Source organism: Giraffa tippelskirchi, chromosome 6 (genome assembly GCF_054371585.1).
Source record: "Giraffa tippelskirchi isolate mGirTip1 chromosome 6, T2T-mGirTip1v1.2.pri, whole genome shotgun sequence".
Classification (NCBI taxonomy): domain Eukaryota; kingdom Metazoa; phylum Chordata; class Mammalia; order Artiodactyla; family Giraffidae; genus Giraffa; species Giraffa tippelskirchi.
In genome coordinates this window covers 84,470,724-84,485,733 of record NC_137280.1, presented here as the reverse complement: position 1 = coordinate 84,485,733, position 15,010 = coordinate 84,470,724, and the positions used below count along the sequence as shown (strand labels likewise).

The following is a 15,010-nucleotide window of genomic DNA, read 5'->3' as shown; positions in this document are numbered from 1 at the left end:
AAGATGAATTTTAATTATTTTAAAGGTAACACATGCACATAAGTTTTAAAAAGCGAACTTGGCAAAAAGAAGGGGACGAAAGAGGATGAGATGGTTGCATGGCATCACCAACTCGATGGACTTGAGTTTGAGCAAGTTCTGGGAGTTGGGGATGGACAGGGAAGCCTGGTGTGCTGCAGCCCATAGGGTCACAAAGAGTCGGACACGACTGAGCGACTGAACTGAACTAATACAAAGGAACATGAGACTTCCTTCCCGCACTGATCCCTAGATCCCTGATTCCTTTTCCAGGAGCTGTGACTAGGGTTTCCTTCAGAGATATCTGGATAAAAGTTTCCCCTAGTCTTGATTTTTAAAAGATGTACACAGACTATAACTCTTCTGCTTGTTACATTACTGTGTCTCAGGAAGGTCAGTTTTGGCCTTTTTAACAGTTGTACAGTGGGAATTCCCTGGCGGTCCAGTGGTTAGAGCTCTGTGCTTTCACTGCTGAGGGCTCGGGTTCAATTCCTGATGGGGGAACTAAGATCTACAAGTAGGGCAACTTGGCCCAAAACAAAACAATCCCCCAACCGCCGCCCGCGCCCCCCACCGCCCCAGTCCATACAAACCAGCTGAACAGCATTCTGTGATGTGGATGTATGCGCACTCATTTAAACAGACTCCAGTTGGTGGACACTGAGGTTGTTTCCAATTTTTTGCAATTACCAAGAATGTGGTAATAATGTCTTCATTTCTCCTCTCCTCCACTCTTATCTTTAAAAAAGTAAACTGTTTATTTGGAATGTTTTAAATTTACAGAAAATTTGCAGAGATAATACAGAGTTTCAGCCCTATTCAGCCCTCACACAGCTTCTTCCATCATTAGCATCTTATATATCATAGTTCATTTGTCAAAATTAAGAAATTAATCTTAGTATATTACAATGAACTGAACTCTAGACTTTGATTTCCTCACTCAGTGTTTTTCTGTTCCAATATTCAAACCCAGGATTCTCCACTGCATTCAGTCCATTATTTTGTATGTGTTTAAATATAGTTGTTGGGAATTTCCTGGCAGTCCAGTGGTTTGGACTCCAAAATTTTACTTCTGAGGGCCTGGGTTCAATCCCTGGTCAGGGAAATAGGATTCTTCAGGCTGTGTGGCCAAAAAAGTGGAGTGAATAAAGTACTCTGCTGGGTTCTTAGTATCCAAGACTATAATTAAAAAATGACTGTAGATTAAAATTTTCTTAATAAAAAATATGGCTGCAGGAAAACTGCTTGAAGAAGAATTGATGGGTCAAACACTTTTTTAATTTTGAGAGATTCTAGAAAATGGCCCTCCCAAGTAGTCGTACCAGCAGGCCGTTTCACCAGTACTGTGTATATTCACAAACTTTTAATTTGTTTTTGTTTTTATCCTTGCCAAACCAGTGGGCAGAAAGTGGTACCATGTTGTCATTTCAGTTGGCATTTCTTCTCTAGGAGTGAGACTGGGAATCTTTTTCTGCATGCTTCTATGAACCGGTTGCCCATATTCTTTGCCTGCTTTCTATTGAGTTATTTTTTTAAATTTATTTAATTGTCTGAACCAGGTCTCCGTCACAGCATGCAGGATCTTCATTGTGGCACAGGAACTCTTAGTTGATGTGTGTGGGATCTAGTTCCCCAGCCAGGGATCAAACCCAGGGTCCCTGCATTGGGAGCCCCGAGTCTTAGCCATTGGATCACCAGGGAAGTCCTTCTACTGAATTATTTTTTGAAAAATTAATTTAGAAGAGATTCTTACGTAATAAGGAAAGGAGTTTATTCCTGGATATGAAAAACTATGTGAAATGGATCTTTCTTTTCTTCCAAAGGATTCTCTACCTTGTTGTTTTGGATATAGGAAAGTTTCCGTTAATTCTCTTGGGTTTTCTATATATAGTCATACCACCAGAAGATAATATTAAGTTGAATTGTTTTTGAGGTATTCCTGCCAAAAATGTCAACCTCAAGTTAATCATGAGGAAACCACAAAAACCCAAACTCAGACACCACAGAATGACTGGCCTGGGGCTTTAAAAAAATGCCAACGTCATGAAAGGCAAAGACAGATTGAGAAATGTTCCAGATTAATATGATGTGTAAGCCAGGATAATCTTTTGTTATAGAGGACATTATCAAAATAGTTGGCAAAATCTGATTATAGTCTGGAGATTAGAACCTAAGTGTCCACTGACAGATGAATAGATAAAGAAGATGTAATATATATATACACATAAACAATGTATGTATACACACAATGGAATATTACTTATAATAGTCTCATAAAAAAGAAATCTGGCCATTTGCAACAACATGGATGGCTCTAGAAGGTGTTATGTTAACTGAAGTCAGAGAAAGACAAATACTGTATAATCTCACTTACATGAAATCGTTGCTATTTAGATGACCTTTTCAGAATGCTTTTCATTTGATCCGTTAGCATGGCAAATTTTATTAACAGACTTCCCAATACTGAACCATCTTTGCATCTCAGGCCTATGTTCCTTTGTTATGCTGTATCTTTCAAATGTATTACTTGGTTCTCTTCTAAAATTTCATTTGGGAGCTTTGTACCCTCACAGGCAGAGAGGTCTGCAGTTTTCCTATTGTGCCATTTTTGTCAGGTTGTGGTGTCAAGGATATGCTGGCTCTCACCATTCCAATCACTCATTTTACAGACAAGGTAAACTGGGGGCCAGAGAGGAGAGCGACCCCTTCAGGTCACTCCCAGATCAGGGCTGGACCCTAAGCCCTCATGTCCGAGGGATGAGGGCAACACTGGCCTTGTGCTTAGAGGGACTTAAGTCCCGGCTCTGCACTCTCTCACTGTGACCCAATGGACCGCAATATTCCCGTCTGTAGATAGGTACTAGATGGTCAGAAAGACAGAGTCGTGTCTTCTTTCAGCACAGTTTCAGGGTTGCTGCTGGGTCAAAAGCTGAGCGACTGAGCATCTCATCCAGCTTGGTCACCTCTCGGAGTGTCCCTGCAGGGCTCCCAGGGTCTGTCCTTCTGGTCTCGAGCCCGCATACAGCTGAGATCCGACTCACCCTCGTGCGCGCCGCGTAGGTCGCCTGCAGCCCCCGGAAGTTCCCGGGCGAGAGCGCGAGCGGGGGCTGGGCCGGGGTCGGGACCCGGAGCGCGTCCGGGGGTGTGAAACTCTGCGCTGGGGGCCCGTCTGGGCTTCCAGGGCTTTACTGGCGGGAGTGGGGAGAGGGGCCGTCAGCACCAGGACCTCCATCCCCAGAGACCCTCCGGCATTCATCTACTCTTCCCGGTATCCCACTCCCCAAAGATTCCAGGCTTCAGGATCCCCCATCCCTTCTCCCCTGGTCTTTTCCAGGACCACTCCTCCGGGACTCCCAGTTTTTCCCCCAGAAGCTCCGCCTCCAGGCCCCCGATCCCTCCCTTGATACTTTTCATTGCAACGTTCACCTCCACTCCCCGCTCCCCTCAGAGCCCCCATATGCGCCCGACCCCAGGGACCCAGGCCTCCAGAGTGCCAGCCCCAAAGTGGGCATTCCCGCCCCGTAGCCTGCCGCTAGGTTCTCACGCTGAGACCTTCACTTAGATCCTCTCCCAAGGCCCCGCCCACATGACCAGCCCCGCTCCTCCTGGACCCTTCCCTCCCACCTTTCACTCACATGTGCTCGCGCAGCGCCGCCTCCCGGGCTGCGCAGGCTTCGCCCTCCGCCTCGGCCATACGCGCGCGCCGCTGCGCCTCGTCCAGTTGCTGCGCAGATTTAGTGGCCGCAGCCTCCCAGCGCGCCAGGGCTTCTGCGGACGCAAGGCACGAGATCAGGATGGAGCCCGGGCTCCTACTTCGCATACACCAACTCCGAGTTTATAGTCTGCATACTGTTTATGTGGTTTGTTGTATTGGAATTAAATTTGTGTGCTGTTTGCATGACCTCTACGTGTTACTTGCATAGCTTTTCAGAGGTTTACATGGCTTTGGGGAGTCTCTACACGGCGTGTGCATATTTTGTTGCGTTTGCATTGTTCTGTGACATTTGCCTGACCTTTGCATATTATGTGCATTTCTTTCACATGTTTTCACGTTGCTTTGCTTTACCTTTACACCTGTCTATGTCTTTTGCCTAGCTAGGAACCTTCTAGGCTCCTCCCACCTCTAGCATGTCCACCCCTTTGCACCCCAACTCACCTGTGAGTGCCCCGTTCTCAGCCCCCATCTGGGTCCCCTGTGCCTTGGCCTCTTCCATCTCAGTCTTCAGTGTCATTAGTTGGGTCTGAAGCCGACTCTGCGGAGTGGAGTAGAAATGAGGGGGGAAGGGAGAGACAGTGAATGGGCCCGGCCTTTTCTAGGGGAGAACACCCTGGTGTTCCTTGAGCTTTATTTGGAATGTCATTTGGGGTCCTGTAGTTGTAAAACACAGAAGTGGCCTCTGAAGTCTGGGGTGAAAGGTCCCTGCCTGCAAGGAGATCTTTGCTCAGGTCCACTGACCCCTGGGGCGTCCCAGGTGGCTCAGTGATAAAAGAATCTGCCTGCAGTGTAGGAGACTCAGAACACACAAGTTTGATCCCTGGGTAAGGAAGATCCCCTGGAGGAGGAAACGGCAAGCCGCTCCAGTATTCTTCCCTGAAACATCCATAGAGAGAGGCGCCTGGTGGGTTACAGTCCATGGGGTCGAAAAGAGTCGGACACAACTGAGGGACTGGGCACACTGACCTCTGCTCTAGGCCAACTGGATATAGAAAGGTTTAGTTCTGCCAACCAGCTCTGGTTCCAATCCTAGCTATATCTAGACTCCTGGGACTGGGGTTTCAGACCAGCACAAGCCAATATGGATTCAAATTATGGTTCTCCCCTAGAATCTTTCATGGGGGCTGGGGGAGAACCATAATTTGAATCCAGGGCAGGCTGCTCTTAACTTCAGCTGCCCCAGGCCCTTCCCTTAGGCAGGCTGGAAAGGCATAGGGATGAATTTTCAAAAGGTATGAATTTTCCAGAATTCATATGCTGCCCAACCTCTGCTGGGCCCAGTATACCGGGGTACGCAGTAGTTACTCAGTGAATGTGACTGGTTGGGACTTTGAGGATAGTTCTTCTGTGAAGCCCAGGGCTGAGAAAGAGTTAAGAAAGGATTAAAAAAGAGTTCGAAGGGGGTGGCAAGAGAAGGGAGGACCTGGCTGGTACCTCCTCCAAGAGGCCAACTTTAGCTTCCAAATTACAGGTGACACGAATGTCCCTCTCTCAAAATAGGGCTGCTGGACACTGACTGGGGGGTGGTTGTTGAGTGGGTACTTAGGGGGAGGGTGAGCACAGGGCCACCCCAGGTGGGCTCAGGGGTCTGGGATAGCCTCCACCAGTGATGGGGCAAATAGCAGAAGACAGTGGAGCCTTCTTTTTATTTTTTTAAAGTTCATTTGTGTCATATTTTATTTTTTTTAATTGGACTATAATCGCCTTACAACGTTGTTAGTTTCTGCTGTACAACAAAGTGAATGAGCTGTGTTAGTGGAACCTTCTTGGTCAGAAGGTAGACACAAGGGTGAATCGGCCCTGGAGGAGTTGGAAGGAATTGTGCTGTTCTCATTTTCCTCCCTCAGTTGAAGAACGGGGGAAACCAAGGCACCGAAGGGGAACCCTGCCTGTGTGTGTGCACCCTCTCCCCCTCACTTTCGGGATTCCCCAGCCCTCCAGCCTGCCCACCTACCTGGCGGCCCTCACAGGCCCTTAGGGCCTCCTCCAGCTCCCGGCGGACACGCTCGGCCTGCTTCAGCCGCTTGGTCAGGGCCTCCTCGAGGCGGGCAGCGTCTGCCAGTCGGCGCCGAAGTTCCTCGACTTCGGGTTCGGGGTCTCCAGGCGGCGCCGTGGTGTTGACGGCCAGCTCTGGGCAGTGAGGCCTCCGGGAGGCCGAGGAGGCCAGATTCCAGGCCAGAAGGGCTGCTCCGGCAGCAACCGCGGCCAGGAATACTGCGGCCCCGCACAGTGCGAACACCCGCCAGGCGCGCCCGGGCTCGGGCTCCGGCCCAGGCTCGGCCATGCCGCTGTCCACAGCTCTGGCCCCAGACGGCCACGAGCATTTAATTGGCACCTTGGGGAGCCAGGGACACCCACGGTTCCGCCCCTCCCGGCGGTGGTTTCGACTTTATTGGGAGGGGCTGGATCCACGCCAAGGGCCAGCCCAAGCTACCGGAGCCCAGGACAGAGCTGGGGATCCCGGGTTCCAGTCTTGTTTCTGCATCCCATGTGACCCTCTAAGCCTCAGTTTCCTCCTCTGTAAACTGAGGATGACAGTAGCTCCTGCCCTGTAGGGCTCTGTAGGAATCACCTGAGCATATCTGCGCAAAGCCCCCCTTTGCACCAGGGCCCCTTGGCAAGGGCCTGGGGGTATACTGTCCCCCATTCTGTTCAAGCCTAGAAGACGGGCGGCTGCTCGAAACAACGGAGGTCGGCCTGGCTCGGGAGGCCGCACTTTTTTGTGACTAGCTGTGCGGGCCAGATTGCAGGCCCAAGGGTAGATGCATCCCATCTCCCTGCCCGTTCTCCACCAAGCCACCAGGGGGCGAGCTTACAGCGTGCATCAGATCCAGGCGCGTCTACACGGTTCCCTTGACTTGCGGAGTCAAATCCTCCTCCTCCCTCTCTGCCCTCTTTCATTTCCATTTCCCCTTCCTCCACCCTACTCCCCGCTTTTTCTCCTCCTCCTCTATCCTTCCCCACTTCCCAGTCCTCCCGCTTCTCCTTTCTCCTTCCCCTGCGAGGCCCCCGTCTTTAAGGTCATTTCCTGCCCCCTCCAGCCCTGCTCCGTGCTCTTCAGGCCAGCGCATTCCTATCCCAGGGTTGCCTGACCGACCTTTCCTCCCTCTTTGCCCAACTAACTTCCTCACCAGTTACTTCCCTGTCCACCAGTGTGTCTCTTCCTCTCCCTTCCCCACTAATTCTGATCCCTTTTGATCTCTCAGCTCTGCTGTCATTTTCTGTGTGTTTGATTTTTGACTGCCTCTCCCATCAGACTGGTGTGTGTGTGTGTGTGTGTGTGTGTGTGTGTGTGTGTGTGTTGTGTCTGGCTCTGAGACCCCCAAGGACTGTAGCCCACCAGGCTCCTCTGTTCATGGGATTCTCCAGGCAAGAAGACTGGAGTGGGTTGCCATGCCCTCCTCCAGGGAATCTTCCCAACCCAGGGATCGAACCCGCATCTTATGTATGGCAGGTGGATTCTTTACCGCTGAGCTACTGGGGCATCAGACTGGGTGAGCCCCGAAAAAGTAAAGCCTTCACCTGCCTTGTTCCCACCGCCACCACGTGGGCCTGGCACACAGTAGCTGTGCAGTAAATGTGAGCTGAGTGAACACTGTGAACCAGAATCTGTGTTCCTTCCTGACAGCACTCCCCCACCCCCATTCCACATGAAGAAAACAGAGCCCAGAGAGGCCAAGTCTCAGGCCAGGGACACAGAGCAGCTACAAATCACTCCCAGATTCCTGCTGGAGCTGGAACCCCTCCCCATCCCCCAGGCCCTGCAGCACCCCTCAGGCCTGGTTTCCAACTCCTGGCTGGGTCACAGTCAGCCAGGGAAGAGGGACATTTTTAGGAAGAAGAGACATTTCTAACCTGGCCATTGGGTGGGAGTTTGGAGGAAGAAATTGAGCAGGTCAAACCCATGATATCAGGCAAAACTGCCTCCTCCATCTGTGAAAGAGTACACACAGGGTAGGGGTAGGAGGAGGGCTGTTTCGGGACTTTCCAGTAGCCCAAGCTGGGAGTGGGGGTGGCGGATGTTGGGTGGAAGTGAGAAAGGACTGAAGTCATGTGAGAAGGGCTTGCTGGCAATCAAGAGAACCTGCTAGACGCAGAGGGCCCTGATGCTGGGAAAGATTGAGGGCAAGAGGAGAAAGGGGTGACAGAGGATGAGATGGTTGGATGGCATCACCGATTCAACGGACATGAGTTTGAGCAAACTCTGAGAGATGGTGAAGGACTGGGAAGTCTGGCGTGCTGCAGTCAATGCGGTTACAAACAGTCAGACACAACTGAACAGCTGAACAACAACCACTGCCTGAGTGGCTGAGAAACCCTGAACAGGTCCAGTTACTTCTCTGGACATCAGTTTCCTCATCTGTTAGATGGGGCTACTGATGGGGGGGGGTAAAATGCCCCAGTCATTGGAAAGGGACTCCACGGGAGCTTCTACTGAGCCCTCCTGTGAGCTGGGGGCACAGAAGTGATGGAAACTTGAGCCTCACCTTCTAGAGCTGAGATTCTCACTGGAATTGAATCTGTGCCCCCAGGGGAAATTTGGTAATGTCTAGAGGCATTTTGTTGTCACAACCTGGTGGTAAGGTGCTACGGGCATCTAGTAGCGAAGGATTGTATTCAGCATCCTACAGCGCACAGGGCAGCCCCCACCACAGAGAATGGTCCAGTCCAGATGGTAAGAGTTCAGAGGCCGAGAAACCCTGCTCTAGAACTTCAGGGTGAGGAGCAGGTGCTCTGAGCAGAGGGCAGAGACTGGCCGAGGCTGTGAGGCAGGAAGGAACTTGACATCAATATATAGAGAAATGGTCAGGGTGGGCGGAACAGGAGGAAGTTAGGGGATGGGGGTTGTTGTCAGGGGGGCCTGTGGCAGGAATGGGGTTTGGGGACACCCGGGAAGACAGTAGGGGCCGTGGAAGGGGAGTCTAAGACCATCTGGGCTGGGGACCATGGGACTAGAGGGCAGTGCAGAATCCTGGGCAAACACAAGGGGCGTACCCCTAGTGCTATGCACAAAAAGTTATCGAGACAATAGTTGACATTCCAGGAGAACTTGGAGGAAGGAAGATAACAGGGGAGGAAGGAAATAGGGGCCATGAGAGGGTCAGGGAAGTGGGTTAAATGGTCTATCAGACAGAGGCCTTCAACTTTGAGCCCTTCCCAAGTTTTTTTTTTCTTCTTTTTCTCTTTTGGTAGCGCCATGTGGTTTGCAGGATCTCAGTTCTCCAATCAGGGATTGAATCTGGGCCATGGCAGTGAAATCCTGGAATCCTAACTACTAAGCTACCAGGGAACTCCCCGTACCTAACCTTCAATTTTGAGAAGCAGAGAGGCTTTCTGGGGGAGGGGTTCCCAGAGCTGGGTACTGCAGGATAAATAAGAGTTTGGGGACAGAGGTGGCGGGGCAATGTGACACAGGTCTGTCCTGTGTACATCTAGGTTTAACTCCCAGCCCTGCACTTTCTGCTGGAAGGGATTGGGAATCAGGACAAAGTGTTCCTCGTCACAGCCACAGTTTCCTCATGGAACCACTGTCATAAGAAGATCCAGCCAGGAGATGAGAGCAGAAAACTGCAGGCAGGGAGCACTGAGAGGATGTAGGTCCTTGATAACTCAGTTGGTAGAGAATTCACCTGCGATGCAGGAGACCCTGGTTCAACTCCTAGGTCGGGAAGATCCCCTGGAGAAGGGATAGGCTACCCACTCCAGTATTCTTGGGCTTCCCTTATGGCTCAGGTGGTAAAAAAGAATTTGCCTGCAATGCGGGAGACCTGGTTTGGAACTCTGGGTTTGGAAGATCTTCTGGAGAAGGGAAATACTACCCACTCCAGTATTCTGGCCTGGAGAATTCCATGGACTATAGGAGTCACAAGGAGTCGGACATGACAGAGCGACTTTCTCTCTCACTTTCAGAGAAGAGGGTTGAGGGAGGGGCAGTGGGGTGATGCCTGCCAGAACCCCAGAAATCCCAAGGAACATTCTGGAGCACGGAGGCTGAGTTTGGATGTCAATGGGTGTCCACCCTTGTCCACAGGGCAGGCCCCAGGTGCTTGGGGGTGACAAGATAACACACCAAAAGCTTGAGAGTACAATTTTTTCCCCCAAATGGGTGTTTACTTTTAGGAGCCAAATGATGCCAGAAGACAGTGACTTTCTAGAAACTGTGTCAGCAAGAAGCAGGTGCCCCACCCCTCAACCCTGAGCCCTCCCCAACTCTAGGGCAGACTTGGGCCAACTCCCCTACTTCTCCACACAAGACACCCCTCCAGAGCTGGCCCATCTTGGACCCCTTAGGTTACCCCATCCCGCCACCCCCCACAACCGTGTTGCCATGTCAAGAAGCCTCACACAGGGAAGCAGAGAGGGAGCCAGACCAGTCCAGGTTGTGGCCTAAAAAACATCAAAATAGGGACTCAGGTACTTCCCTGGCTGTTAAAGCCTTTGCACTTCCAATGCAGGGGTTGAGCGTTCGATCCTTGGTCTGGGAATTAAGATTCCGCATGTAATGCAGCGTGACCAAAAAGCAAAAATTAAAATAAATAAAAAATTTTTAAAAATCAAACAAAAAACAAAATACGGGCTCAGAGGCGGACAGAACACAGGCCCCGCCCCAAGCCCCGCCCCCACAGGACCTCCCTACTCACTGAGTGCTCCCTCCCTTTCCAAGATCTCCGTGTCCAGTCCTCCGCCCCACAGACAGGCCACCTCCCCAGACCCTGACCCAGCCCAACTGCCGGCCCCTCCGACCTTTCTTCTCCCGAGAGCTGCCCCTTCCTTACCGGCCGGCTTTCTGGGATCTCATGTCAGCAGAGCGTTGAGGACCAAGACCGCCATCACTACGAATAGGAAGCTGGAGCAACTGGACGCGCTGTTTCTGGAGGAGGTCTCACTCTGTCTTCTGGAGTAGAGATGAGGGCCACTCAGGCAGCTGCAGGGCCGGCTCTAGCCGCTCTAGGCTTCTCCTCTAAGAATCTGCACTCCTCCCCGCCAAATCTCTGGGGAGGAGAGTGAGCAGCGGCCCCCCCATGGCTGTGTGACAGATGGGACGAGGCTGGGACTTAAACTTTGTCGCCTGAGCATCGAGGTTTTTTTCCCGAGCCCAGGTCGGGAGTCGAGTGAAAGGGGCGTGTCCCGAGGGGGTCCTCTCAGACCTTAGTCGCTCCACCTCGGCCGACGCGTCCTCCAGATTTTGCTTTAATATCTTCAGCTCTCCTGGTTGGGGGTGGGGTACAGAATTAGGGGCAGGTGGACACGGTGACCACACCCACTCACCTGACCCCAACTCAGGACATGACTCTTCAGACCCTCATCGAGTCCCTGCTGGGAAACCTGGAGCCCCCCTTCTCCCCAGCTCCACCCTTCCCTGTCTCCCGATCCCAGCTCTGGGACCCTCCCTCCCTACTTCTTTTCAACAACTGACCCCCACCAACCCCCACCGCGGAACCCTGGGCTGTGTTTTTCTCACCCTGAAACTTTGCCACCTGGGCCTGCTCCTTGTTCAGAGACTCCCTCAGGGTCACCTGGGTCAGAGGGGAGGGTCAGAACCTGGACTCCTGTGCCTGGGTGCTGGACCCCTCCCTAAGCCCTGGGATCAGAGGCGCTCAGATCCACACCCCCTTCAATTCCCCTCCAACCCTCCCCCTGCACCTCGGTCTCCACCTTGAAGAAAGGACACAACCTCCCACCCTCCCCGGGCCACCAATAGGAGTGTGATCCTCAAAGTGGGAGTTTTGAGGCCCTCCCCCCAAGAGAATTTGGAGGTTTCCTATACCCTAGAAGAAGTTTCCAGATCCACTGGGATATTGCCCAAAATTTGTTTTTTTAATATTTATTTGAAAAAAACATTTATTTGGTTGGGCTGGGTATTAGTTGCAACATGCTGGATCTTTAACTGCTGCAAATAATCTAGTTCCATGACCAGGGATCAAACCCATGTCCCCTGCATTGGGAGTACAAAGTCTTAGTCACTGGATCACTAGGGAAGTCTCTAAAGAACACTAAGAGGCCCTCCAAAAACCAGAAAATGGTGCAGGGTGCCGGTAGGGGAAGATTTCAGAGCCTAGGTAAGAGGTCCCCGAAGGTTTCAAGGTCCTCCATGTTTGAACATAAGTGAAAATTTCAGAGGCTCTCAGGATGCAGTGGAAGGAGCTGGGGAGGTCCTCTTCCCAGCCCCTAGAGGGGATTTCTGCTCTCCAAGGTTGGCCCAAGGGGAGTTTCTAGGTCCCCCCATTCAAGCGCCAGAGTTTAGAGATCCTTCATACCCTACAGGGATACTGACACCCATAATGGGAGTTTGAAGGCTCCCCACACCAGCACTCCAGGGAGAGTTAGAGGTCCCCAAAGCCTGGTGGAGACATCCAGGGGGCAGTCTCAAGGTCCGTCTGGATCTCCACAAAGACTATGGGAAAGCCTCCCAAGTACCCGGGCCTGTCTAGGGGGTGCGGTGGCTTACCATAGTGCGCTCGCGGGTGGCAGCTTCGGCTTCCTTCTCCTGTAAGACTTCCTGGGCTTGGTTTAGCTGGCGCTGCAGGTGTTGGTTGAGCTCCTGACACTCCTTCTGTGCTCGGAGGCCATCCAAGCAGCCCTTGCTGTTGGCCTTGACAGCGAAGTAGATCAGGGGCCCAAGCAGACCCACCACCACCACGAGCAGCAGGAGCCCCTGCCACAGGGGGAGCTTGCGGCGAGTCAGCATGGGTTCCTCCAAGTCGTCTGCCATGGGTACTGGGCAGTAGTGATAAAAAGTGGGTGCAATAAGGGAACTCCCCTTAGGAAGTTCCAACAAGAGTTATAGGGGGTCGCTGGAACCTCTATGGGCTAGGACCGCCCCCTGATTAGCATAATAGCGGCGCTGACCAATGACGAGCTCCCGGAGGATCCTCTGACTTGGAGACACTTGAATGGAGCCTGTACAGGCAGCTGACAGCCGGGCTTTCGGTTTAGGTTTCCGTTTTGGTTTCCTTTTTCGCTTTCCTGCAAAAAACGGTGGGTTGCTTTTGCCAAACTCTGGCCTTGGGCTTTCTGGGTTGGATGCTGGTCAGTGAGATGCTGTGAGAGGTGAGTGGGGCTCCGTGGGACCCACCATGTCAAGTCCTTGCCCTTCTCCTACATGTTTCTGAGGGTGACAATTGCGCTTACTGAGCACCTAGTGCATGCCAGCTTTGTGTTCGTCTGTCCCACAAACGCAAGAGGCAGAGGGCGTTTTATGGGCGGCAAGTCCCCAGCTGAGATGGGGGAAATGAAGGCTGAGAGGTGAGTGGCGACTGGGAGCAAGGTCTGATAGAAGAGACTGGGTTTTGAATTCAGGGGTCTCCGGGTGACCTAGCCGGGGTTCACGTAGCATCCCTGATCCTGCTGGGGGGACCATGGGGAGCCATGGAGGGAGTCAGAGGAGGGACCACGTATGTTGGGAGGGGTACAAGAGCTGGATGTATCCGCGTAACTAATGCTGCAGTTCCTCAATATGGCCACTTGAGGACGCACCAGACAGCAAACAGTACCCAGGCCCTTGCCCCGGCTCCAGGCAGGAACTTGCTCTTACCGCCAACATCTGCCTCTACCACCTGGGGACTCCACTAAACCCTCTGAACTGTAATCGAACAGGACCCTAAGCGGCCTTCCCAGGGCGACTCCTCCCCCGTATCTTCTGTTTTAGCTCCTTTATGAAGTATGGAGATAATAGTCTCTAATACACGTTCCTGAGTTGTTTTTACACATGTGAAAATGCCACCTCCATTCCTCCTACCCCAGCCACACACACCAAATGGAAGATGTTAACAACTTGAGGACCATGAGCATGTAGCCCTCAGACCTACTGATGGAAAAGAATTGATAATGTTAACCCCTGTGACCTCACCATCAGTCACTCCGAGAATTGTCCCATACCCTGCATCCACTCGCCCCCTCCCCTGGGCCTTGAAAATGCTTTTTAGAAACGTCCGGAGGGTTCAGAATTCTTTGGGGGCATAAGCTACCTACCTCCTTGCAGGGCCCTGCAATAAAACTTTCTCTGCTACAAACTGCATAATTTCTGTATGTTTGTCCTCACTCTGTGTCAGGCACATAGACTTCTGTTAACAGAACCTCAGCTTCCTCATCCATAAAGTGGGGCCATAACAGGAGCAGCCTGGTCAGGAGGGGCCGATGAGGAGTTTTGAGTAAAGTGCTTTGGCATCCAGTAGGCACTCCAGTAGCGATATGGCTGGGCATGTGACTCAGGGCAGAAGGACTGGTGGGAAATGTGGAAATAAGGCCCAGGAGTGAGGAGTACATTTTGAGGAAAGAAGATCAGATCCATTTGGGACAATCTGAACACAAAGGACCTGGGCAGGGGGTGTCTAGGGAGAGACCTTCAAAGAGGTGGGACCCTGGAATGACGTTCTGGGGAACTCAGGCCGCATTGATCTCCCTTCCATATGACCAAGGGAACCAGAACTTCCTGCTGGAGATTGGCCTGATTACACGCTTCCTGTTGCAGGAAGTGACTTCTGGAAGGCAGCTGTGCACTTGTCCAGTGGCTTCTTCAACCACAGTGTGACCACTACTCAGAATCTGTTAGCTCAGCCATTTGCAGGGTTTGCGGTCAGCTGGATCAGATGGCATGTGGGGCCAAAGCCAGGGATCCCAGTCCTCAGGATGACACCCTTCTGCCTAGTTACACTGCTCACAGCAAAGACCCACTTCCAACAACTCAGGAGATGACTCTACGCATGGACATCACCAGATAGTCTATCTGAAATTAGATTATGTTCTTTGCCACCAAGGATGGAGAAGCTCTACACAGTCAGCAAAAATAAGACCTGGAGATGACTGTGGCTCAGATCACGACTCCTTATTGCACAATTCAGGCTTAAATTAAAGAAAGTAGTGGAAAAATACTAGACCATTCAGGTATGACCTAAATCCAATCCCTTACAGTGGAGGTGATGAATAGAGTCAAAGGATTAGATCTGGTAGACAGAGTGCCTGAAGAACTATGGACGGAGGTTTATAACACTGCAGAGGAGTCAGTGACCAAAATCATTCCGAAGGCAAAATAATACCCAAAGGCAAAGTGGCTGTCTGTGCTTAGTGACTCAGTCGTGTCTGACTCTTTGCGAGCCCATGGACTCTGGCCCACCATGCTCCTCTGTCCATGGGGATTCTCCAGGCAAGAATACTGGAGTGGGTTGCCATGCCCTCCTTCAGGGGCTCTTTACAACCCAGGGATCAAACCCAGGTCTCCTGCATTGCAGGCGACTTTTTACTGTCCAAGCCACCGGGGTGGTCTGAGGAGGCCTTACA

At 51.8% G+C, this 15,010-nt stretch overlaps 2 protein-coding genes across 4 annotated transcripts; both read right to left on the bottom strand.

The window, feature by feature from the left end:
• Positions 1-757: 757 nt before the first annotated feature.
• CCDC194 (coiled-coil domain containing 194) lies at positions 758-9,963 on the bottom strand. Its single transcript, XM_081496478.1, has 4 exons — positions 5,688-9,963; positions 4,175-4,271; positions 3,654-3,786; positions 758-3,206 (listed from the first exon to the last, which is right to left on the bottom strand). The coding sequence occupies exons 1-4, from the start codon at positions 6,015-6,017 to the stop codon at positions 3,056-3,058; spliced, it is 711 nt and encodes a 236-aa protein (XP_081352604.1). The 5' UTR covers positions 6,018-9,963; the 3' UTR covers positions 758-3,055.
• LOC145508866 (bone marrow stromal antigen 2-like) lies at positions 9,811-12,905 on the bottom strand. Of its 3 annotated transcripts, XM_081496481.1 has the most exons (7): positions 12,810-12,905; positions 12,584-12,700; positions 12,183-12,451; positions 11,196-11,250; positions 10,882-10,942; positions 10,510-10,628; positions 9,811-10,120 (listed from the first exon to the last, which is right to left on the bottom strand). In XM_081496481.1, exons 3-6 carry the CDS (start codon positions 12,444-12,446, stop codon positions 10,529-10,531), a joined length of 480 nt encoding a protein of 159 aa, XP_081352607.1. In that variant the 5' UTR covers positions 12,447-12,451; positions 12,584-12,700; positions 12,810-12,905; the 3' UTR covers positions 9,811-10,120; positions 10,510-10,528. The 3 variants fall into 3 exon arrangements, with proteins under 3 accessions (XP_081352607.1, XP_081352608.1, XP_081352606.1); XM_081496482.1 differs by lacking the exons at positions 12,584-12,700; positions 12,810-12,905 and having other exon boundaries at positions 9,811-10,211; positions 12,183-12,558; XM_081496480.1 differs by lacking the exons at positions 12,584-12,700; positions 12,810-12,905 and having other exon boundaries at positions 12,183-12,558.
• Positions 12,906-15,010: the final 2,105 nt, after the last annotated feature.

Excerpts from the sequence above, each read along its gene's own strand:
- CCDC194 (XM_081496478.1), bottom strand. The coding sequence starts at position 6,017 with ATGGCCGAGCCTGGGCCGGAGCCCGAGCCCGGGCGCGCCTGGCGGGTG. Across the intron at positions 4,272-5,687 it reads GGGCCTGTGAGGGCCGCCAG|AGTCGGCTTCAGACCCAACT; the intron begins GTAGGTGGGCAG and ends TCCACTCCGCAG. Across the intron at positions 3,207-3,653 it reads GCGGCGCTGCGCGAGCACAT|TAAAGCCCTGGAAGCCCAGA; the intron begins GTGAGTGAAAGG and ends CACTCCCGCCAG.
- LOC145508866 (XM_081496481.1), bottom strand. The coding sequence starts at position 12,446 with ATGGCAGACGACTTGGAGGAACCCATGCTGACTCGCCGCAAGCTCCCC. Across the intron at positions 11,251-12,182 it reads CCACCCGCGAGCGCACTATG|GTGACCCTGAGGGAGTCTCT; the intron begins GTAAGCCACCGC and ends CCTCTGACCCAG. Across the intron at positions 10,629-10,881 it reads GCCGAGGTGGAGCGACTAAG|AAGACAGAGTGAGACCTCCT; the intron begins GTCTGAGAGGAC and ends TCTCTACTCCAG.